Source organism: Caloenas nicobarica, chromosome 26, assembly GCF_036013445.1.
Source record: "Caloenas nicobarica isolate bCalNic1 chromosome 26, bCalNic1.hap1, whole genome shotgun sequence".
In the NCBI taxonomy this organism is placed as follows: Eukaryota; Metazoa; Chordata; class Aves; order Columbiformes; family Columbidae; genus Caloenas; species Caloenas nicobarica.
This window is the reverse complement of record NC_088270.1, coordinates 1,087,168-1,108,849: the sequence shown is the minus strand read 5'-3', so window position 1 is coordinate 1,108,849 and position 21,682 is coordinate 1,087,168. Positions and strand designations below refer to the sequence as shown.

The following is a 21,682-nucleotide window of genomic DNA, read 5'->3' as shown; positions in this document are numbered from 1 at the left end:
GACGGGGTAAGAACAGGGGCCCTGTGTGCCTTCCCCCTTCTACATTGGCCTGATTAGATTGTGAATTCAATGGGTCTTAAGTTTCAGACACAGCTTACTTTGGGCCAAAGGCTCTCTGGGATCTCGGGGTTTCTGCTCATAAAAACCATAGCTTGCACTACAGAGCAGCAGCTCATAACGTTTTATTGCTGTCTAAGATGGTATGCTGGAGAAACAGATCTTTTGAGAAAGAATAAAACAAAAATGGGAACTTAATAAGAGCTGATCTTTCTGGAATTATCTTCCTGGTAATTGCCATTTCAGCGTGCGGAGAACCTGCTGCTCTGCTGTGGCTTTCACCTCCTCAGAGGTTATTGCTCTTCTGTTCTCTGAAATAGTCTCTCAAAGTAGAGAAAGCATTTCAGCCCTTAATACAAATTGAATTTATTTTTTCTAAACCTGACATCCAGCAGCCTCTCCTCCCAGGCACACACAAAGGTATGCTGTGTTTTCCCAAGGGCTGAGTTTTTCTAACCAGATTAGAAGCGATGAGTTTCTCGTGAAGCTGCCTGGCCACGGCTGTTGTGCCCTGCTGTTCCCAAAGACAGCACCGAGCAGATGAAGCAGATATCTCAGACACCGCTTCCCCTCTGCTCCTGGAGCGTTCGAGTGCGAAGGTGCTGCTGTCCGTAGCCCCCTGGGACCAGCCCAGGGCCTCGTCTGCACTCTTGCACAGCCCCTGTGCTCAGGACCCTGCTTGCTCAGCTGTGTCCTGTGCTGACTGCAGCCCCACCTCTGGCCAAGCTCTTTCCACATTCCTCTGTGCTTTGGAAATCATAGGCCAAGGAACATAAATTACAAAAATACAGTCTGGCGGGCACCATGTGAATTACTGACCATTAGCGGTGCTTTTCCCAAACTCCCCTTTTATAGCTCTTTGTTCTGTTGTGTCAAAGCTGATTTGTTTATATGGTTTCAGAGATGATGTTTCTCTACAAAAATGTTTTTCCCATAGTTTCGGATTGGTTCCTTTCCACGGTCAGTAACATCATTACTTGGCACAGAGTTGCTGAAGTTCAGCTTGTGCAATACCCACGCTGGCTGTGCTCAACCAGTGAATATGCTCCTCAGCAGCTGCAGACCACTCTGCTGCTTTGCCGTTCGCTCTGGGGGGAATTCAGAGCACAAGGAATGACTTAGGCCTGATGCAAGAAGATGTTCTTGTGTTAAATGCAGCTGTATGGCTCTGCACAACCTTTGTCACTGCTTGGTTCTCCTGTGCCCCTGACCAGGCTGAGGGCTGCGTTGCCACTGAACACGCAGTTTGCAAGCTCGGCTCCACGGAGAAGGGAAAGACCTTAAAATGAGAGGGGAAAGTTCTGGACAGCAAGCAGCTGCTTTCCTTGCTGGCTGCCCCGAGAGTGCAGGGAGGACACGTCTGCTCCACGCCTGCTCCAGTGTGAGACGACACACGCTCAGATGAAATCATGCCCTTGGTGAGCTACTGGCAATGCTCCTGTTGACTCAAACAGTATGAGGAGATCAGCCCAGCCCCTTCATCAGCATAAATCACCATTGCCTGCCTGTCCGCCGTGCTGCTCGCCTGCCTTACGCCAGCAGATCTTGGCCCGGTTTCTCCAGGAAAGAAGCCGTTGCTCGGTACGGTTCTGCCCAGCAGTCCGGCTCTGTGGAACAGGCGTTCACCACCAGCAACCACCAGAGCTGCTCTCCCTTCGTGGGAGTAGCATAGCAGACACTTCACTTCCTACATTCACAACGGGGTCTCTATTTTACCTGAGTTTGTGCAGGAAAAAAAAAAAATCTATGTTAACCATTTTTTTTAGATCCTACGAACTTTGGGCAGCACCTCACAAGTTTGTTAACAGAGAACTAAAAGAAGGAGAGCATGAGGCACATCCAGCTGCAGCCAGCTGTGGGGACTGTGTGTGTGCCTCCGCAGAGACCCGCTGCAGTCCCCAGGGCATCATCACAGCATCAGAATATTGTACTATGTGCAGTGGATAACAGCTGAGAAGTAAGGTCAGAGAAGCCCAAAACTTGATTATAACTGCTTGATCCCTGCCTCATTCACTGCAGAGTAGCTGACAGCCTTATCATGTTATCCCTACGCATTAAGGAGAGGTTGATGTTGTCCAGCTCCTCTGCGTTGGTCTGTATCTCTTGACCCTTCTGAATAATTGCCTTGAAATGCCACTGCTGGTTTATTTTCTTTTTCTATTTTACTGGAAACTGGGAAATGAATGTCCAATGGACTATATGCCACGATTGTCTGTGAGGCTGATTTCTATCTAAGATGTCTTTGAGTTTTAGGGATGGAGCAGCTCAGTGGTGACAGCAGGGCTAAGGTGGTTTTTTGCAGAAGAAATGGCTCTCCAGGCCAGCAGCAGGAGCCAAGCGGACACGGGTGTGCCGGCCTGGCCATGCAGGCAGCAGTGCCCCACGGCACTCGGCAGTCAGCTGCTGCCCAGCGGTGCTCGCAGCAGCCTGTTGCCCATCTGACATGGTGCCCGGGCTGTGGGAAGCCCTGGGTTTGAGCAGATATCAGCGAGCAGTTTTGGTGCTGTGGCTTGTGCTGCTCTCAGGAGGCCCCGGCTCGCTGCCCTGCTGCTGCAGCTGCCCGCGGCCATGGGGGTGGCCCTGGCCAGAGCCCGCCAGCACCCTGGTGGCTCCGAGCAGCACAGGGCCTCGGCTTCCCTCCCTGCTGTGGCTGCTCCCTGCTCACCAGCAGCTCACCAGGCACAGGCATTCCCTCTGGGGCCTGTGCCACGCTATATTAGACACAAATCTCCTCCCAGATCTTGTTCCTCCCAATACAGCTGGCTGTCCGATGTGAATAAACCCGTCAGTTGGCACAAGGCTCGGTGACAGGGCGTTTGTTCACAACAGCAGTGGATCCAACTCTTCTCCTTCTGTTAGACAGCATTTTGCCTTGACTGGCTCAAGTATGTGCTGGTTTCCGACCTGCTCTGTGTAAAATCCGAAGGGTCTTTTTTTTCTGTAGCTGCTAAATTGTGGAGGATCTGGGGAAGTCAATGCAGGTAGCAGGTCTTGAATGTGCCAGAAACCAAACCAGGTGCTACTACTGCTGAGCCAGGCCAGGCTGGATGTGCCTCTGCTGTCCCCTGCCCTGTGCACTGGGCTGCCTGGCCTGGCAGCGTGGCATCTCCTTTCCCAGCTGCTCCTTTCTGCTCTCAGCAGGCAGCGAGCAAGCGACAAAGAAAAGCTTCAGCACCGTGTTTACCAATGTGGCTACACAGATGTTCTGTTAGCCCCAAAGGAGCGCCGGCAGTCTGTTGTGTGCCCAGTTTTCCCCGTTACCTGCACACCAGGTGTGCGGCTCAGGGCAGAGTCCACGGCTGCTCTCCGCTGAGGGCAGGGGCGTTTCAAAGCCTGGCAAGCGTTTCCCTTCGGAGCTGCCCCCTGCATGCCGCCTGCCTCTCGGCGGGGGTGTCGGAGCACCTAACAGAGCAAACCGCGCTTAACCACCACCCTATGAAGCGCGCACATGATTGGACCCCAGCTGAGGATGGGCAGAGGGGGCAGAGCTGTCTGAGCACGTCCCGGGGGGACGGCGGTGGGGGGCCGGGCCCCCCCGCTCCCAGCCCGCGCCGGCCCCGTGTCCCAGGCGGTGTCCCGGCCCGTCGGGGGGGTCCTGGCAGACACCGTTCGGCTTTGGCGGTGCGGCGGCGCCAGCTGTCCTCGCCCCGAGCATCTCCCCCCGCCGGGGGCCGGGCTGGCCGCGCTCCGCCCGGCCGCTTCCAGCGCCGCCCCCGCCGCGCCCGCCCCGCTCCCCTTTGTGCGGCGGCCCCGCTCCGCTCACACGCTGCCCTCTCCGCTCCGCTCCGCTCCTCTCGCACCGGCACCGCCCGGAGCCGCGGGTGCCACAGCCCAGCCCGCTCCGCGCCGGTACCGCCCGACGCCCGGCCCGGCGAGCTCAGGTGGGTCCGGCCGTCGCGGAGCCTCCGGCGGGGCGGGCTGGGGAGGGGGCGGCGGGGCGGGGGTGCCCGCCTTCGGGTGTCCTGCCCGCACCGGGCGGTTCGGCGCTCCGTGTGCCGGGGGCGGCGGTGTCCGCCGTGCCGCAGCCCGGTGCTGCCGGGGAGGCGGCGGGACACGGCCCGAGCCCCGCCCCGCCGTGCCCCGGGACATCGCCCTGCGCCGGGGGCCGCCCGCATCCCCGGCCCTGGCGGCTGCCATGGCAACGCGGGTACCATGGTTTCCCTCGTCCCACCGTTGCCTGGTTACCAGCCCCCCGTGCAGAGAAGGATGCTCCGGCGGTCCGGCCCGCCCCACTGCAGCCCCTGGGGCACGCCCTGCCTGCCCCGGCACTCCCCAGGCCGGCTCTGTGGGACATGGGGATCCTGGGGAACGGGGAGGTATCCTCCTCTCCCAGTGTTTGGCAGCATTCTGGCTCCTGTTGTTAAATATTGTACTAACACCGTAGCAATACATAAACAGTGAAGTGCTTTATCCTGGGAAAGCATACCAGAGGCAAGGAAGAGCGTGTCTCTCAGGGTGTGTAATTAATGCTTCCTGCAGAAACAGATATCAGAGTCCATGTGGTGGAACTCGGATCTTGCAGGAATATTTCTGTGGGTGGGAAAGTGACAGGTGGTTTGTGTGGATGTGAATAAGCTTTGCATCATGAAAGACCAGCCTCTTGGGAAAAGCTGCATGTGGACTTGAAGCTGTCCCCTGCACCCATTTCAGCAAGCTCCCAGTGTTCTGAGGCACTGTTGGGTCCCGTTGGGACTTTTAGCCCCCCTGGATGGTTTCACTCCCAGCTTGAAATGAAGTCAAGCCCAGAGAGCCCCTGCGTGCACACAGCAGGAGCGTGGTTCCGAGGTGGAGTGATGGGGAGCACGCAAGGGAAAGCTGCCAGCAGAAAGTGCAGTCTCTGCAGAGCCAGGCCACCTGTTAGAGTGTTCGTGAGCCTGCCGGAGAACACCCCCGTGCCCAGGAGGCGTGGGGCTGGCTGCACCTTCCTCTCCTCAGGCTCATATTTCATGCTCGCCTTGGAATTTTAGCTGCCTCCTTGAAAGTTAGCCATTCAGGTGACACATCGTGGAGTCACGGTTTTGCTTGGAATTCAGACTTGGCTGCTGTGGACAACTCCCCAGCATAGCAAACCCACATCTTTGTGTCTGGTTATGCCCCTGTGTTTGCCTTTTGGGCTGTTTGTGTGTTTTCAATGTGTAAAGCAGCCACCAAGCTCCGCAGCTGTCGTGTCACCATGCCACCCAAGCCCGGAGAGGCACTGCTCACGCCAGGCAGCACAAAGGTGTCCGGCCGAGGGGCTGTGCTGCCCGGCTGTCCCTTCTCACAGCATGCAGCCGCAGCGGTGCTGGCAGGAACAACGGCCGTGCCCAGTGCGGACTGCTGTTTGCCTTGTGCTTGCTGGTGGTCGTGACTGACGGCAACAGCGAAGGAGAGAACGGAGAAAATGTCTGCTCTTTGATGCTCTGCTGAGCGTGGCAGCATTGTGGTACCCCAGGACAGCTGGCAGCTTGAAACAGCTTCTCTTACACTGCTGTTTCAGTGTTTTCTGGTGATCTGGATTTCTCTCGCCACCAGGACCTGCCAGGTAACCTCTGCTTTTGTCTGACCTGTTTGATTCCCATTGTGCTGATGCCCGGGGTTTAGCCAGCGTGTGGCGAGGGCTGGGGACAGCTGGTTGTGGCGGGGGGACAGAACGCCTGAGGTGGATGCATTGGTTGGGTTTGCAGCACCCACTTATCTGCTGAACAAACGAGGAGGGAGCAGGAGCAGCAGACTCCTGACGGGAGGTGCAGTGTTTACTGCCTCCCTGGAACCAGGGGCTGGGATCCCTGCTGCTCTCCCGATGCCGGCGCTGCCGGGCAGCCATTAGCTCGGCAATCATTCTGCTGGAGGTTTGCTCAAATGAAGGGCTAGCCTCGCTGTTTCATGCCTGTCACTTCTCGTTTGGAGAAACGTGTATCGTCGGGGTGGGCTGGGGACTGCGCGTCAGCCAGATATGGCTGCTTTGGCTAAGGCTTCCTGATGTTTTAGGGCCAATTGCCCGGGGCTGGAAGAAGCCCTGCAGGAGGCAAGTTTACTGCTGGGGTGCAGGTGAGAGATGCAGCACGGGGTGCGCTCAGAGCCTCGTTCAGCCAGGTTCAGCGATTCCATGTGACCGTGTGTGTTTGCAGACATCGACCTGGTCAGGGCTGGTCTGTGGGGGTCTGCATATGAGCCTTGTTCAGCAGAAACAGGGCTGAAGTTTGAGTTCCTGAGGCTCCTGGAGAGGGTTTCCTTTGAATACCCTCTGCTTTGGGGAGATACCACAAGCCCGGTCTTCTATCTGGCCAGCCTTTGAGTCGGCACCAAATTCGTGAAGCGCCGTCCACATCGGAATGGCAAGGGCTGGAAATCTCTCCTTCTCTCTCATTTAGGAACACGAGGCACAACAACAGGAACGTTAATAGCCAGATTGATGCTGACGTGAAATGGCAGAAGAGCACATCCATGCAGAGCTGGAAATGTCCATTCACACATGCACACTCTCGAACGCTCCAGGCAACGGAGCGCTGCTGTCATGGTCTTGGGGGCTTTGCACAGAAAGTAGAGATTTTAACTAGGTCTGATCTTCAGGAGATGCCCTGAGGACTCCTGACGGAAGGAGGAGGCTGTCCAGCATTACGCTGTGATGGCTGAGACTTGACAGGGCTGATCCATGCAAAACAATGGAGAGGAAAATGGGACTTGAAGATTCAGCCCCATTACAAATTTACCTGCCTTGCTCTGGCATGATTTGCCATGCTACAGAGAGCTGATCAGTGGGCAGCAGAGACTGGGGCTGCCTGCCTGGGCGCTCCTGGCACCCACTTTGCGACGCAAATTGGGGGGGGGAAATTTGGTTTTCTCTCTTAAAACTACAGACTGGGTCAAGGCGAGAGGGAAGGAGAGCTCTGGGCACCCCTGCCCCGCTTCCTGTGCTGCTCTTCCTCTCTCTGTATTAAGGCAGATCTCACAGTTTTAACAGGAAAAAAACATGTTTTGATTCAAGTCATCTGCAAAGTGCATTGTGCTGCCCGTTCCCCGTGGTTTGTACAGGTGCGTGGCTGCTTGGTTTGGTGACTGCAACTTTGTGTGACTAGTGGGGAGAAAACAGGGAGATTTCTGCCCAGCAGAGCAGCGCGGGTGAGGAATGGGCTGTGCAGACGTGGCTGGGCACAGGGCTCCATCGCTCGCCGGACAGCTGTTATTTTTCTGCTGCCTTTGTGCAAAGGCACATCTGGATTCAGTGTGAGCGGAGGGCAGGGAGTGGCGCCTTCCTGTCTTGGAACATTGCGGTCTGGAGGCGCAAGCAGGGAAACTGGCAAACCCTTTGCAATGTTTGCTCTTCTCACTTTATTTCAGCTTCACGAAAAAGTGGGTGGGCCAGCTTGAAACAACCCAAAAAACCTGTGGCACTTTGCAAAGCATATGCTTCCTTGGAGGAGAACTGGGCTCGTTTGCACTCCAGAATGCTGTGTTTGTTTTTCTAGCAAGGACACTGCCAATCCTGATGGTTAACTCATGCGGAGATGAGTTTTAGCTTGCGGAAGTGTGTCAATTTTAAGAACTGAGTTAGAAAAACAAAGAACATATGAGTGCTGTGTGCTTGCCTTGGCAAAAAAGTGAACTTTACTGCACTAAACTTGAGAAGCCAAACGCTGAGCAGAGGACTGGAAACAACATCTGTGGGTAAGCGGGGCCCCCGGGCTGGCCCGTTTCCTCGGTGGGTGCCGGAGCTGGGAGATGTTCACTGCTGTTAGTGCTGCCAAAACACAGGCAGGCAGCCGGCAACATGGCTCGTGTGTTTGCGAAGTGGCTCTGGGAGCCGTGCCCCGCGTGTCAGACCCTCTCAGCATTGCAGGCCGGGCTGCCCGTGCTGTAAAGCACTTTTGCAGGTGTCAGCGGGAGCAGCCCGAAATAGAAAAGGCGTGAGGGTGTCCGGCTGGTGTGTGATGCGTGAGTCGGAGAGCGAGGGCAGCGGGGCTGAGGCGGGACAGCTCGGCCCTGCCAGGGTCCCGTGTGCCTTGGCTGGGGGTGCGGGGGCTCAGGGCGGGACGGTTGGTGGCACTGAGCTGCTGCCACAAGAGTGGTCAAATAACGGCAAAATAAGCAGTAAAAAGCTGATGATGATTTGTTCAAAAAATAAAGGCATCATTAATACGCTACAAGAGCCAATTAATATCGTTCATCTAGCAATGGCATGTGTTGTGTTGCATCTCCTTGTGCACATACAACACCCTCATATCAGGTAATGACACTGATTTTTGTGCTGGCAGCCTCGGCAGTAAATAGATAAAGGACATAGGAAAATGTGCAACTAGAAGTTACTGTATCACCAGCTGTTGGGCTCTTTGTACACGTTTCTGAGACCTGGTAATTATCCAGAATTACGTGGCTCTGCAAACGAAGGGGCTTGTCTGGGCACCGAGAGCCAGCGGCACGCTCCAGCACAGCCCCGTGCTACACAATGGCAGCAGCAGCTGCAGGCGAGAGAAATTAAACCCTCCAGCATTCAGATAAAACACGTTTACTTCAAAATGACAAGACATGGAAGGGGAGGGAAGGACGTGAATTATCATGGGACGCGACTTGTTATGATGAATAAATTGGGTTCTGGAAACGTGCTCCCTGCATTGGCGGGGTGAGCGCGGTGCTGGAAGCTCCTTCCTCCACAGGCGCGATGGGAGCCGGGTCCTGACGGCAGCACCGGGGACCAGCCGCAGAGCCAAACACCATTCCCGGGCACCTCCATGGCACAAACCGGGACAGGGCCGCGGCAGGAAGGGTTCAATAGCCCCGTGCTGGGGATCTGCATCCATTAGCTAGCGGAATTCCTGCTCCGTCAAGGGCCCCTTGCTTATCGGCACTAATCCAGCGCAGCAGCTGTGGCAGCTCTGTAACACTCGGTGCTATCAGGGCTGTGCAGGGTGCCCGATAACCCCGCCTTGCTCTCCTGCACCGGCAGCAAACCCGCACCATGTATGGCCACCGAGCCCCGTGCTCGGGTGCTCAGCGCCCGCCTGGCAGCAGCACGGCACAAACACACAGAGCCCTGCGTGCGGGCGAGTGGCACCCAGCGCACCCCTGCGCTCCGTCCCAGGAGATGCGGCTGCCAAGCCCTCTGCGCCTGGCGAGAGGTGTCCCCTGCATGCAGCCACTGGGAAGGGACGGCCGGGTCGCCAGTGCCAGCTGGCGGGATGGAGGGCAGCTGCTCCCCTGTCCCCTCGGGAGGAGGAGAAAGGACGGTGGGGGGCAGTTCATAGGTACCGTGCGTGCTGGCAGGGCTGTCCCTTTGCAGAGCGGTGGTGCCGGGTGTTGGCTGGTCCCAGCAAGGGTACGTGTCCCAAATGGGTGCAGCAGCAGCTCGGGGCGTGGGGACCTGCGTGCCCGAGCTGGCAGGGAGCATCTCAGCCCAGCCACAGCATTGTTAAAGCAGGCTGGCACCCCTTGGGAAGGGTCTGTGCTCCAGCTGGGTGTCCCCGTGTTGGTGCTTGTGAAGGGACAGGGACAGGCTCGGCTGGGAGGGGACAGGGGGAGGTTTATGGCCTCTCCTTGCTGCTGCAGGTGAGCGCAGGGAGCTGGGGGGAGTGAGTGTGGCTGCGAGCTCATGTCCCACCAGGGCCACTGACCTCGTTGTAGGAATGTGCCATAATTACCATGCTAATTGGGACAAATTCAAGCATGCTCTGGGTGAAGGGCACAGTACTGACCTTGATGGAGAGATCACAGCCCTTGTGCTGGCCCCGTTGCCTGCAGTGCAACCTTGAGGCTCCACCGAGAGCAGACCCAGTGGTGCAGAGGTGCTTGAACATATACCAGAGCCCTACAAAACGATCGTCTGTCTGTCTGTCCGCTCAAGCCCTTCCCCTGCCACTGTGTCCCAGTCGGCCTGGGTGCAAATGTGGCACCAGGTATCGTGGTTGGCCCCCCGGGCGTTTCTGTGGCTCCTTCTCCCAGCGTGGGCTGCAAGGACACAGGCTGCCCGTGGTGCCCCCTGCACCCCAGCCCCATGGCGGTGCCCCCTCAGCCGCCCAGCTGCCGAGCCGCTTCTCCCTTCTCTCGCAGTGGCCATGGAGGCAGCGCTCATCTTCCTCTGCTCCCTGCTGGTGCCAGCGGCCGTGGCAGACGGTAGGTGACAAGAGCTTTCAGGGGCACGGGGACAGCTTGGGGGACAGCTGCTTCGATCCGGGGGGGCTGGAGCGGGGCGTGGGGCAGCACGGGGTGCCTGTGCCAGCAGGGGGGCTGTGGGGCTCAGCTGGGAGAGGAACAAGGCACTCACCTCACCCTCCATGTCTACTTATTTGCAGTGGGCACTCAAGAGAAGGAGGAGGAGGAGGACCCGTTTAACTATGGTGAGCATCACAGTGTACGGGGATGGGTGTGCATGGGCGGTGGGGAGAAACAGAGGCTGCGCCCCCCCCGAACCCAGCAGGAACCTCTGCGTGTCCTCCCCACAGATTACCAGAGCCTGAGGATCGGGGGGCTGGTGTTTGCTGTGGTCCTGTTCACCGTCGGAATTCTCCTTATACTCAGTAAGTTGTGGACCGGGCAGGTTCTGGGTGCGGGGGCTGTTCTCCTGGGGGCAGCCATCCGGAAAGGCCATGGCCCGTTCCCGCTTTGGCCACATTCGTGGTGTTTCTCTCCCTTTGCAGGCAGGAGGTGCCGGTGCAGTTTCAACCAGAAGCCCAGGTGAGTGAGGGCAGCCTGGTGGGAACAGGTGTCTCCCTTGGACAGCCCCTCTTTCCCGGGCTGCCCCCCACGCCAGCAGAGCGGCCGCGCTCTCTGAGCATCCCCTCGGGGTGCCTGGTGCCCGAGCAGAGGGACGCTGTGTCGCAGGGCTCCTGGGGGGCAAAGCAGCTGTGCATGCTCCCAGGACACCCTTGTCTGCATTCCCCTGTGCTGTCAGACATCCCCCCCCGGGATGGGGTGCAAGTCGCAGCCGCTCTCACTGTTCTCTTCCTGCAGAGCTCCGGGAGATGAGGAGGCTCAGGCGGAGAACCTGATCACCGCAAACGGTAAGGCCACCAGCCCCGCATGCTCTGCTGCTGCTTCGGCACGGCACCCACCTGCCTGCGGAGCTCGCAGCTCGGGGCGGGGGGTTTGCCCCTGGCTGGGTGCTGCAAACTGCTCTGCTCTTCCCTTTGCAGCCACGGGAGCGCAGAAAGCAGAGAACTGAACACGAGCCATGCGGTGAGTCCCAGGGCGGCCGCGGACCGGCCCAGGCCAGCGTGGGTGGTGGCACCAGGGCTGTCACAGCCGCAGTGCTGGGAGGGAAAGGGGGAGCCTGTGGGGCTCCGAGTGGGCCAGTCTGCTGGGACTGGGCAGCTCTGCAGCCCGGCACGCTGCAGGGGTGAGCACTGGTAGGGGCTGTGGAAGGGAAACACACAGTGCTGGCCAGGTCCGAGGTGTCCTGTGCTCAGCAAGCCCCAGGCAGCCCAGCAGGAAAAGGAAGCATCTGTCCGGATTTTTGTGTGCATGATGTTTCCGTTCCTTGTGCTCCTCCACCCCGAAGTGGTTTTATTTTTAGGGCCCCTGGAGAGCTGAGTACGAGTCCCCTGGGGCGTTTCGCTCCTCGCCTGCAGCCAGCGTTCCCCCGCGCTCCTGGGCTGTGCCCTGTGCACAAAGCCTGCGCGGCTGGTGCTGCTGGTGGACCAGCCCCGTGCAGGGCAAGCGGAGCTGCTGCTCCCAGCCTGACTCGCTGCTCTCCTTGCGCGCAGACCCGCGGACAGATGCTCGGACCGCAGATGCCAGCGGCCTGCGAGGAAACTGAAATCGCAGCAACAGGTCCCTTTAGGGAGATGCGAAGCTGCTGTGTCTGTGTTACCCTCTGTACTCCAGCACCGGTTCTCTGTTTACTAACCTGACTAAACTCCGCTCTGCCTCCCGTGGTGTGTAACGTCGATGTGAGATGACCATTACCTCTAGGGCTAGTCGTTGCTGATGTTGTAATCGTGACTCTCTCTTCACCTCTGTCGTGCTGTGCGTGTGACTCGGGCTGTGTACGACTGGCAGGGGCTGCCCCCCGGCTGCCCCCCAGCCCCAGGCAGGGGAGCTGCAGGCTTGGGGTGCTGCAGTTCCCCCCGGCTGGCTTTGGGCAGGGCTCGGGGACCAGTCCCGCGGCACTTCGGGGACCTGCCCAGCGTGACTCTGGGCCGCACGTTGCCGTTACAGCAATAACCCCCCTGCACGCCCCCAGCCCCAAGGCAGCCGTGGTGGGGGGCGAGTCGGGCAGGGCCACCCCGTGCCTCGACTTCCCTCGGTGGTGGCACCTGGGTGCTGGATTTGAGGCTGAAGGGAGCTCCCCTTTCTTTGCTCAGCACTCCCTGTTTGTGTCCCTGGCTAAAGCCAAGCCCTTGTCTATGTGGGATGCTGTTCTAAATGTGAGGAAATGCTGTGGTGGCAGAGGAGCCCGTGAAGTCCCCCAGCACGGTGACACTGTGAAAGAGGGCAGCTGTGCGGCGGTGACCCTGCTAACCGGCACACAGCAGCTCCTCGCCAACGCTCTGCCTGCCGAGAGATGGAGGTGAGCAGGTTAAACAGCCTCTGAGGGCTAAAGAGAAACACGGACTGAAATAAAGATCCTGCTTGTCTCTAGCAGGGAAGGGGCAGTGGCATTCCTTCCATGCTCCTTGCCCTTCCTGATGCCCTGTTGCTCCCTGTGCTGTGGCCCAGGACACGGCCACCTGTGTCCGTGCTGCGTGTTGTCCTGTGGTGGTTCCGTGTCATCAGCCCCCGATGCCAACTGCCCCTTCTCTCCGCAGAGCAGCGATGAGCGATGCTCAGGGGCTCTGCACGTCTGAGCTCGCGCGGTGCCGGCTCCGGAGGAGCTGAGCCCTGAGTCCATTGTCACCTTGTGTCTGCTGGTGGGTTGGAGGCAAACCTGCGCATCTGGCCCCTTCCCCAAGGCCACGGGCGTGTGGAACTGTGGCCTCGGCCAGGCCTGGGTCTGCTGGCTTGGTCGTGGGCACTTGCCAAGGCAGGGTCAGCCTGGGCAGCAGCAGAAGATCCCCAGGGCTGCACTGAAATGTGTCAGAGTGCCGTTCTTGCGCTGGGAAGAGGTTCTTGTCCTCCGGGGTGGTTTTGAGAGGAGGTTCTGCCATGCCCGCCCCACCATAGTGGCCCTGCCTGCAGCGGGGGCTGTGTCACCATGTGCTTTGCACCCCTCGCTGGGGCTGGGAAGCACGCTCTGTGCCGGGCAGAGGGACCACGTCTGCTGCACTGTGCCCCTTCTCCTCCTCCTGGCCATTGCACGGAGCTGTGCTGGGCTCCTGCCGCCGCGCTGCTCCGCAGCAGAGCAGACCCCGCGCAGCCCAGCCCCTGTGCGCGTCCTGCATCGCGGTGCCCGTGCTGTCTGTAGTGTGCTCTCGGTGTTAACACGGAACAAAGAAATCCCTGTGGTGTGTAGAAATGGCAAAAATCCTGACTGTTGTAAAATAAACTGAGCTATTGTGTGTCCTTTTAAATAGGCGAGTGTGCTGCTGTGCTGAAGGACTGGTGTGTTCTGTGCTGTGACCTAAGGGGGGAAAGGAATAAAATGTTTTTATTGGTGCCTGGCTGCGTCGTCTCAGAGGCCAGGGCTGTTCTGGTCTGGGGGAAGTGGGACAAGGGCTGAGGGCTCCAGCTCTGCAGGGACACTGGCTGGGCAAGCTGGCGAGCAGCTTCCCATGCCGTCCCTCTGCGCCGGGCAGCGCCGGCAGGCAGGCTGGGGCGGAGGGGAGCGATGGCAGCGCGTCCCCCCAGCAGCACAGACGGGCTTTGTGCTGCCCGCGGCAGGCTGGGCGAGCCCCCTCCCTGCCGCACTCTTTTCTGCAGCCAGCAGCACTTTCAACAATGGCCAGAGACCGTGTGAAGGGAGCGGTGAGCCCGGCTGCACATCCCTGAGGGATGCGGGCACAGTGCCCCCTTGTCCCTCGGCCACTGGCGCACCGATCCAGGGGCTGCCGGGCAGCGTCTCGGCTCCGTGACAGCAGGGTGGCCCCATGCAGCACCCTCCCAGGGCTTGGCTTCACCCGCCGGCACCGGAGCTGAGCCGTCCTGAGCACCAGGCGCCCGCACTCGTCGAGCCCTGGGCATTGCGAGGGGAGCACACCCCTGGGCTGGCTCCCTCCAGCCACCGCAGCCCTAATCGGCTTGGGCGCGTGACTCCCGCTCCCTGATTGCCAGATTAGAGCAAACTGGATTGAACAGCCTGCCTTGGGGCTGGCCTCGCTGCCCAGGGCCGGCACAGCCCCACGGGGTGCAGCATCCCGGTACCCACCGCCAGGCAGGGATGCAGCACGGACGTGGCCGTGCCGGGGTGCTGCAGGGGCCCCCAGATGGCTCAGCTCCGGGCTGGGAGGCACCAACCAGCCGTTGGGGGAACCTGCGGTGCCAGGCTGTGGGGACAGGGCATGCCAGCTGCTTCTCTCCAGCAAAAGGCGGTCGCAGCCTGTACCCGAGCCCATCCCTCTGCCTCCCGCCTCGGGCTCGCCTCCGCAGCGGGGGGTGAGGCAGGGTCGGCCTGATGTTTGGAAAGTGAGGGAGGGCGTGCCGACCCCCTCCCAGCTGGGACAGGGACACCTGCAGCTCCAGGGTGCCCAGCTCTCCCCGCCGGCTGGCACGGTGGGTGCGCACCCTGCCCTCCCCTCCCGGGCCTCCTTCCCAAAGGCGGGTGGGAGCCCTGCGCCTCCCCGCGTGACTGCGATAAACATTACACCCAGGCCATTAATGTTTAATGAGGTTTGCCTCCCAATTAATGTGCTTTCCCGTGGGCGCCTGCTGCCAGAGCAAGACGCCCGCTGGACGCCACACCGACGCGATGGGTGACGGTAAGGTGCTCGGGGGAGCGGGGTGCTGCTGCTCAGCACACCCCAAAGGGGCTTCCCTAGGAGGGCAGACGCCTTCATGGGGGCATCTCCGTGCGAGGAACAGGGCTGGTCGCTCCTGCCACGCAGGAGCCTGCACGGGAAAGCTCTCACAGAGGATTCGGGGGAGACACGGGGATGGATCCCCAGAGCTCTGAGCCCGCTGGCGCATCGGTGCTGGCTGGCATTTGGCTTCTCAGGGGGATTGCTCCTTCCAAATGGCTCCTGGCAGAGGGATGCTCCATCAGGTAAGGTGGCTCCATCCTGCCGGCGTGGAGGGAGGCTGCCGGGATGCACGGTGGTGCCAGGTGTCAGCCCGAGGGCTTGTTGGGTGCTCTGTGCCACTGGAGCAGGGTCGTCGCTGCCCCACCGAGTCCTGTGGGCAGCGGCAGTGCCCAGGGCACCACCGAGGCTGCTCTGCCCACAGCGCAGCCTTAGCAAATAGCAACCGGCTGTTCAAAGCAATTGAGCTGGGTCCCCATCTGCAGCTTCACCTGGCGCTCGACTGCTGTGCATCCTGCGAATGCATCCTGCGAAACTTTAAACTTCCTGGGGTGAAAAACAGGAATTTGGGAATCCTTTACTGGCTCGGCTAGACCCTGAGGGAATTGGAGCACTCTTGCTTGCAGCCTGCCTTCCTGATCTTCTGCACCTTGCCTCTTTATCCAGGTGCCCACCATGAGCCCAGCACCCAGGCCCTAGCTCTCACTTTGATTTCTCTTTTCCAGAGCAAGTGCCCGAGCAGGGCCTGGACAGGTTCAGCTACGGTGAGTGTGTGGCCCGTGCAGCCCCGGCGCTGTGGGCAGCAGGACGGGCTGCGGGCAGCGGGACGGGCGGCGTACCCCCACGGCTCAGCCCCGCAGCCTGGCCGCACTGACACCCGCTCGCCTCTCCTCCTCCCCAGACTATGAGACCATCCGCAACGGGGGCCTGATCTTTGCTGTTGTGGCTTTTGTCATCGGGCTCCTCGTCATCCTCAGTGAGTGCCCCGGGTGGGCCGGTGCCCCCTGGGTTCTGTTCCCCTGTGCCAGGCGCTGGCCGGGTGCTGGGGCGGAGGGGCTGCCCTCCCTGCCCTGCACATGAGGGCTGGGCATCGCCTGCAGCTGGGGCCGCCTGGGAAAATTCCATCTAGGCAAGCTCCCAACAGACAGCGAGTTGGGAAGGAGACCACATAAATATTTAGCGTTGCCCTGTCAGCGTCAAGGCTTCAGAGAGAAGGTCACTAATTAAAAATAGCAGAGAAAACTCTGACATTTCCAGAGTGAGAAACCAGCTTTCCCAGAGCCCCCAGACCTCGGCAGCTCCCAGAGAGACCCGGTGTCGAGTGTGCAGGGCACCCTGCGACCCTGCCCACGTGTACAGGCACTGACCGCCCTGCTCTGTGGGGCCGGGGACAGCCACAGCATCGGAGCTGCACACAGTGACATTGCCCAGCAGTTTTAGGGAGAAAGATAAGAAAACCGCCTGCCTTTGTGAGGGCGGGGGCAGCTTAGGAAAACAGACAGACATCTGAGCAGGATCTCGTGGCTGGTGCTTTGCTGGGCAGTGCCAGGGGCTTCAGCTTTGAGCTTCGGGCGGTGCAAGGGGGGTTCCCGCAGGAGCCAAACCCGGTGGTCCCCACCGGGGGACCTGCCTGCAAGCAGGACTGCTTCACCGGAGCACAGAGGGGCAGGTGAGATGGGGCGGGGGGGGGAGGCTTCATCCACAAGAGGCCTCAGTTGCTCCTCTTGCCCCCAGGCCAGCGGTTCCACTGCGGGGGGAAGAAGAAGAGGAGGTGGGTATTGCAGGGTTTGGGGTCAGCCTCATCTCTCCTCCCTGTCCCAGTCCTGCCAGCTGAAAGGGCTCGGGTCTCAGCTCGTGCTCCCTCCTGTCTCAGATGTAACACACCTCCCCTTGCTTTCTGCTCCACAGACAAGGAAAGGAGGAGGACCTGTAGCTGCAGGTAGGTTGCAGGAGGATGCACCCAGATGATGGCCAGACTGCCTGGCTCTGCCTCTGCCGGGCAGCGATGCTTCAAGGCACCCCGCTTCAGAGAAGTACCCACTTGGGGGTTTATGTGGGGGGAACAGGAGCTAGGACACGCTGGCCCTGCCCGTGTAACACTCTCACTCTGGTTTCAGAGCCGCCATGCCGCCGTGGAACCAGAACTTCGTCCAAAGCAGAGAAGTCCTTGCCAAGGACCACCCCTTGCCCCGCTCCAGTGGATCCATTACCCTGCTAACCCCAGGCTGGGCCAGAACGCAAATTGCCCACGTGCTTTCCCCTCAGTTAGATCCAGCAAGAGTTTCTTGGCTAATAAAGTTCAAGCTGTGAGAGGTTAAACTTTGTGCCTGAGGCATTTGAATCACCCACTCTCCTGGCCCAGCACCAATGTTTTTTGTGCCCTGCAGATATCTTCCAACACAGACCCAGGAAAGGTTTCCGCTCCCTCCTTCACACAGCCACGGCATGGAGCAGCTGTCTCCAACTCGGTTTGCACCAGGGCCTGCGGAGGGAGGAACATTCCTGCTCCTGGCCACCCTGGCTGCTCTGAAGAAACACCCCTCTCACCCAGCATGAACCCTGGCTGCTGGTGCCCGAATCCTGCGGCGCATTCCCTTCCCCTGGGATTCACAGACGGGGCTTTGCAGCGCTGCCCTGCACTGTGCAGCCTGCAGGCCGTGTCCGATGCAGAAGTGGGCATCTGCTGGTCGTGCGGGGCTGTTGGTGTGCTTGCTTTCTTGGAGCGCTTGAGCCAGGGGTCACTATTGGGCAAGAACAGGTTTGGGATGGTGCACCCCGCGCTTTGGTTTTTCACAGCCTCTCTCATCTTTGGACACAGATGGAAACACCTCTTATTAAAAAAAAAAAAAAAAGCGGAACAAAACTCTCCCGCAATTGGGCGGCGAGGGAGGAGGGAGGTTCCCTCGGGAGCGCCTGTGCGCTGGTCCGACACGGCCGCCCAGCGGGCAGCGCGGTGGCCCCGGTGGCGCCTGTGCTGGGCCCGCGGCTGCCGGGGTCCCCCCAGCAACTGCGGGGCCGGAGCCCTGCCCGGCACCCCGACTCCCCCCGGCGCCCCGAGCACCCGCGGCTGCAGCGCCGGGCACAGCGCGGAGCTCGATGCGCTCCCGGGGCCGCTCCCGGGGCCGCTCCCGGGGCCGCTCCCGGGGCCGCTCCCGGGGCGGCCGCGCTGCTGCTGCCGCCTGGCGCCCGCCGCGCTGCGCACACGCGGGAGCGGGACGGGCTGCGAGCCGCTCCTGCCCAGCTCGGAGCGTCCGCGCTTTTCGGAAGGCTCTGCTGGGTCCTCGGACCTGCGTGGCCCCGCATTCTGGGAGTCCCAGCGTCTCGGCGCCGCTGGCGGAGGAGAAACCGGCTCACCTGGTCCCTTTGGGCTTCGATTGAGGTCAGGCATTGACAGTAAAATAGGATTAGCTGGGGGAAGGTTATTAGACAAAATCCGTGCAATTTGTCTAATCTGAGGTGCTTATTTAACACACTAAGGAGATTATTTTGAAATATAATTTTGACTTGACACTGACCCACTAATAAAGCTTCGTTGCAGCTCTGCACAGCTCGGAGTCACAGAGTCCATGGGCAGGAGAAGAAAAGCTCCCGTTGAACAGCACAGACAAGCTGAAGGGTTTGCTTGCAGCACAGGCCTGCCTGCTTCCCGCTTTGACCCTGGTCCTTGCCAGCAAGGAGTGCAGTGCGGTTGTGTCCCCCTGAAAACAGAGCTAAAGGACATGGCAGCCAGCGGACGAAATGAGCGCCAGCCTCAGCGGGGTCTCACATTCTTGAGGCCCAGGGCTCCCCATCTTCCGCAGTGCCCAGCCATGCCAGGGCTCCGGGCACAGGCGTGCCCTTCAGAGTGCACATCCCCTGGCACCGGCCCCCCCGGGGAGCCCTGCAGACAGAGCCCTGCAGCTCCAAGGGAGGAGATTAAGGGGAACGAAAAGCCGTGTCTGGCTTCCTGCACAGGGGGACCTCTGTCTCGGCACCAGATGGCATTGATAGCATTATTCTGCACGGCTTGCGGACACGGACGTGTGCATGCACACTCGCACAGCCCTTCACACCCCCGGCTGGGGCTTGGGGGCTGTGCCACGGGTCGGAGGCGCTGACAGGGTGTGCAGCAGCAGAGCAGGACGTGCTGTAGCACCTGAGGCTTGCACTGGGGGTTACATCTGGAGGCCAGGCTCTTAGAGCTAAACTGCGAGCAGCCTAGCTAGGTGCCCCTCCAGGATGGAACCTGGGAACCAGGATCAGAGGAAAGACATGAGCAAATGACGTGATGCGTGGTGAATGTGGTGCTGCTGTGCCAGGGCAGGTGTGCTGCCAGCAGCCCCTGCATGCCAGGGTGGCACAGATGCATGAGGCGCCTCTGTGGCAAGGCTCTCTGCACCTCGCCACACTCCACAGGCCTTTGCTTTGGACACTGAGCCTGGGAGCTGTTGGTGGGGGTGGCCACGGTCCCCAGCAGAGGATGGCTCGTGGGACAAGCAGCATCCCTGCAGCCCCTTCCCTGTGCCCACAGCCCCACGGGTCAGCTAGGAGCTGCCGGCCTCGGTGATGAGGCGTTCGTCTTCTTCCCTGAACCAGGCAATCTTGGAGGATTTATCTCACAGTCCCTTGAGCCATTAATCTTCTCAAAGTAGATCTTTTCTGTGACACAAAGGGGATTGGGTAAATAATACAGTGGACAACTGGAGTGTCCTTTTCCTCTGGGAAGACTTCCAGTTTTGAACAGCTTCCCCTTGGCACTGGCTGTTCCCTGTTTGCTTCACCAGTCTCTGGACAGACAGGTACGAGGTGGAGGGGCTCTGACCGGCTGTGCCTCGGCCAGCGTTTGTGTTTAATCCCCAGCCGAAGGGGAGGAGATGAGGCACGGGGGCAGGAACAGGAGGAGCAGCAGCCAGGGAGGCTGGCTGCTCAGCTGGCCCAGCCTGCAGCTCGCCAGCACCGCTCCACCATCTCCACCATGCCAGGGACGCGCTTGGTCCGCGAGGAAATGTGAGCGCAAAATGTCTCCTCATCAGTTAAAGCAGGAGAGCAGCAAATGGTGACTAGTGGAGCCAAAGAGGACCAGTTGTTGGAGACGTGGGGCCGGGCTGGCGGGGAGCCAGCCACACGCCTCGTTCTCCCTTTGTTCTGCTCCCAGGAAGGTGGCGCATCCATCAACAGCAACGTGTCTGCCAAAACAGCAGTGCTCCACAGTCTTAAATTATCCTCCCAACCAAAGTAAACAACATTTCAGGCCTCATTTCCATGTTGCACATGCCCCAAAGCAGTGGTTATTAGGAAATAACTGCCCACACCAAGACGGACGGCTGTCCTGGAGCCGGGCCTGCGGAACGGCCACGCAGCAGCGATGTGGTGACAGCACAGCCCCCGCACCCCAGCGTCACCAGCGCCAACCCAGGGATGGACAAACTGTCTCCCCACAGTGAATTTCACAGTGAACTGAAGCTGGGAAGCAAAGAAAGGTCCTTGTGAATCCAACCCGTGCATCTCAGGACGGTGCCTTGTCCCCGCTAAAGCTTTGCAGAGCCCCTGGTGACTGCAGGCTTAGCCCTGGAGCTGGCAAGGACTCGCCTCTGTCACACCGGGCACACTCTGTCCTGGGGTTCCTGCCAGGCTGGGACACACCTCCACACAGCCCAGCCAGCCTGGGATGCCGACAGACTGCCCAGTGACAGGAGAACCAGCTCAGCCACAAGTCACCCCGACCTGTGCTCCCAAATCACTTGGGCATCAAGGAGATCCAGCCCTCGGCTGTGTGTTGGGACGGCAAGAGCCAGCCAGGATGCTGTGACACGGCAACACTAGGGGGAAGCAAAAATCAAGCTTTTTGCCTGGAAAAAGCCTTCCCTGGGAAGCGGGAGCAGGGTCTGGTCCTGGCACATCCCAGCTGCCCACACCAGCAGCAAAGCCCAGCGCTGGACACTGGGTCCCGCTTGGCCCCAGGGGGACTGGAGCTCTTCACAACCCGCAGGGATCTCGAGTCTCATCCGTTACGGTAATGTAGCTGATTCTGTGGTGCAAGTGACCAAGGGGATCAAGGAGGATGCAGTTTGTGGGCATGTTGACCTGCGGGCACCTGCCTGGCCAGGGACTTGTTGGCCTCATTTGGCCAGGTACAAGCCCCTCATCATCTCTGGGGCATTTATCTTTCCACCACCCCATGTGGCAGCTGCTGCTGCTGGGGAAACTGAGGCACGGAGTACGGTGCAACATGGTTACAACAAGGTGGGGGGTGTTTCCCCCCTCAGCACCACTCCGTGCAGCCCCTGCGCAGTGCCAGCCTTGGGAAGGGAGCAGGGGGCAGGACAGGCATTGCTGCACACAGCTGGCCCTTTGGCATCCAGGTGTGCCCAGCATCAGTCCAGCTGCAGCCCGTCTGCAATTACCCACAAAGCCTTTTTCTTCCTCCATCTTGAAGGCTCTTGTTTCTTGTGTGGAGTTACTGGTGGGGCTGGGCTGGCAGGGCACCCCAAAGCCTGTACCCTGGCCCCATGGAGCAGGGTGGCTGGCGAGGGCTCACCGTGCGCTGGCTCTGCATGCTGGAGAGGTGCTGTGAGGATAAGTTCGTGACTGCGTGGGAAGTGCTTTGTGGAAATCGGCTCACGCCAGGTAAGTAGCCCTGTTGTTTTAATGATTGCTTCCTCTGGGGGATTTGTCTGGGAGGGCGGCTGAGGGCGCAGGGCTGGGGACTGGTGGGAGGCGAGCCGTGCCACGGCTGGAGGGACAGTGGCGCGAGGGATGCTCCCCGCAGCGCTGTGTGTCCTTCTGCAGCGCCTGGTCCCTGACCCAGGGCAAAACTGTGGGCTGCAGCTGACCCCAGGAGC

General features: G+C 60.0%; 3 protein-coding genes across 11 annotated transcripts in view; all 3 read left to right on the top strand.

Moving 5' to 3' along the window:
- Positions 1 to 3,798: 3,798 nt before the first annotated feature.
- FXYD6 (FXYD domain containing ion transport regulator 6) lies at positions 3,799 to 17,180 on the top strand. 5 transcript variants are annotated; one of them, XM_065651964.1, is made up of 8 exons: positions 3,799 to 3,938; positions 10,081 to 10,143; positions 10,323 to 10,367; positions 10,473 to 10,547; positions 10,668 to 10,704; positions 10,981 to 11,030; positions 11,163 to 11,205; positions 11,733 to 13,478. In XM_065651964.1, the coding sequence occupies exons 2-7, from the start codon at positions 10,086 to 10,088 to the stop codon at positions 11,189 to 11,191; spliced, it is 294 nt and encodes a 97-aa protein (XP_065508036.1). In that variant the 5' UTR covers positions 3,799 to 3,938; positions 10,081 to 10,085; the 3' UTR covers positions 11,192 to 11,205; positions 11,733 to 13,478. The 5 variants fall into 5 exon arrangements, with proteins under 5 accessions (XP_065508036.1, XP_065508037.1, XP_065508035.1 ...); XM_065651965.1 differs by lacking the exon at positions 3,799 to 3,938 and adding an exon at positions 7,220 to 7,704; XM_065651963.1 differs by lacking the exons at positions 3,799 to 3,938; positions 11,733 to 13,478 and adding exons at positions 7,726 to 9,278; positions 11,543 to 11,723.
- Positions 13,578 to 17,180, top strand: FXYD2 (FXYD domain containing ion transport regulator 2). 3 transcript variants are annotated; one of them, XM_065651968.1, is made up of 6 exons: positions 13,578 to 14,822; positions 15,587 to 15,625; positions 15,763 to 15,837; positions 16,596 to 16,632; positions 16,770 to 16,800; positions 16,979 to 17,180. In XM_065651968.1, exons 1-5 carry the CDS (start codon positions 14,729 to 14,731, stop codon positions 16,792 to 16,794), a joined length of 270 nt encoding a protein of 89 aa, XP_065508040.1. In that variant the 5' UTR covers positions 13,578 to 14,728; the 3' UTR covers positions 16,795 to 16,800; positions 16,979 to 17,180. The 3 variants fall into 3 exon arrangements, 2 of the variants coding, with proteins under 2 accessions (XP_065508040.1, XP_065508039.1); XR_010607649.1 differs by having other exon boundaries at positions 14,822 to 15,106; positions 15,763 to 16,530; positions 16,577 to 16,632; XM_065651967.1 differs by having other exon boundaries at positions 14,822 to 15,106.
- A 3,580-nt stretch (positions 17,181 to 20,760) lies between these two features.
- Positions 20,761 to 21,682, top strand: part of DSCAML1 (DS cell adhesion molecule like 1) — a 95,779-nt gene continuing 94,857 nt past the window's right edge. For all 3 annotated transcript variants that reach the window (XM_065651957.1, XM_065651956.1, XM_065651958.1), the window contains exon 1: positions 20,761 to 21,467. In XM_065651957.1, the coding sequence (XP_065508029.1) occupies positions 21,350 to 21,467 (118 nt within the window). In that variant the 5' untranslated portion in view covers positions 20,761 to 21,349. The remainder of the gene's footprint in view (positions 21,468 to 21,682) is intronic.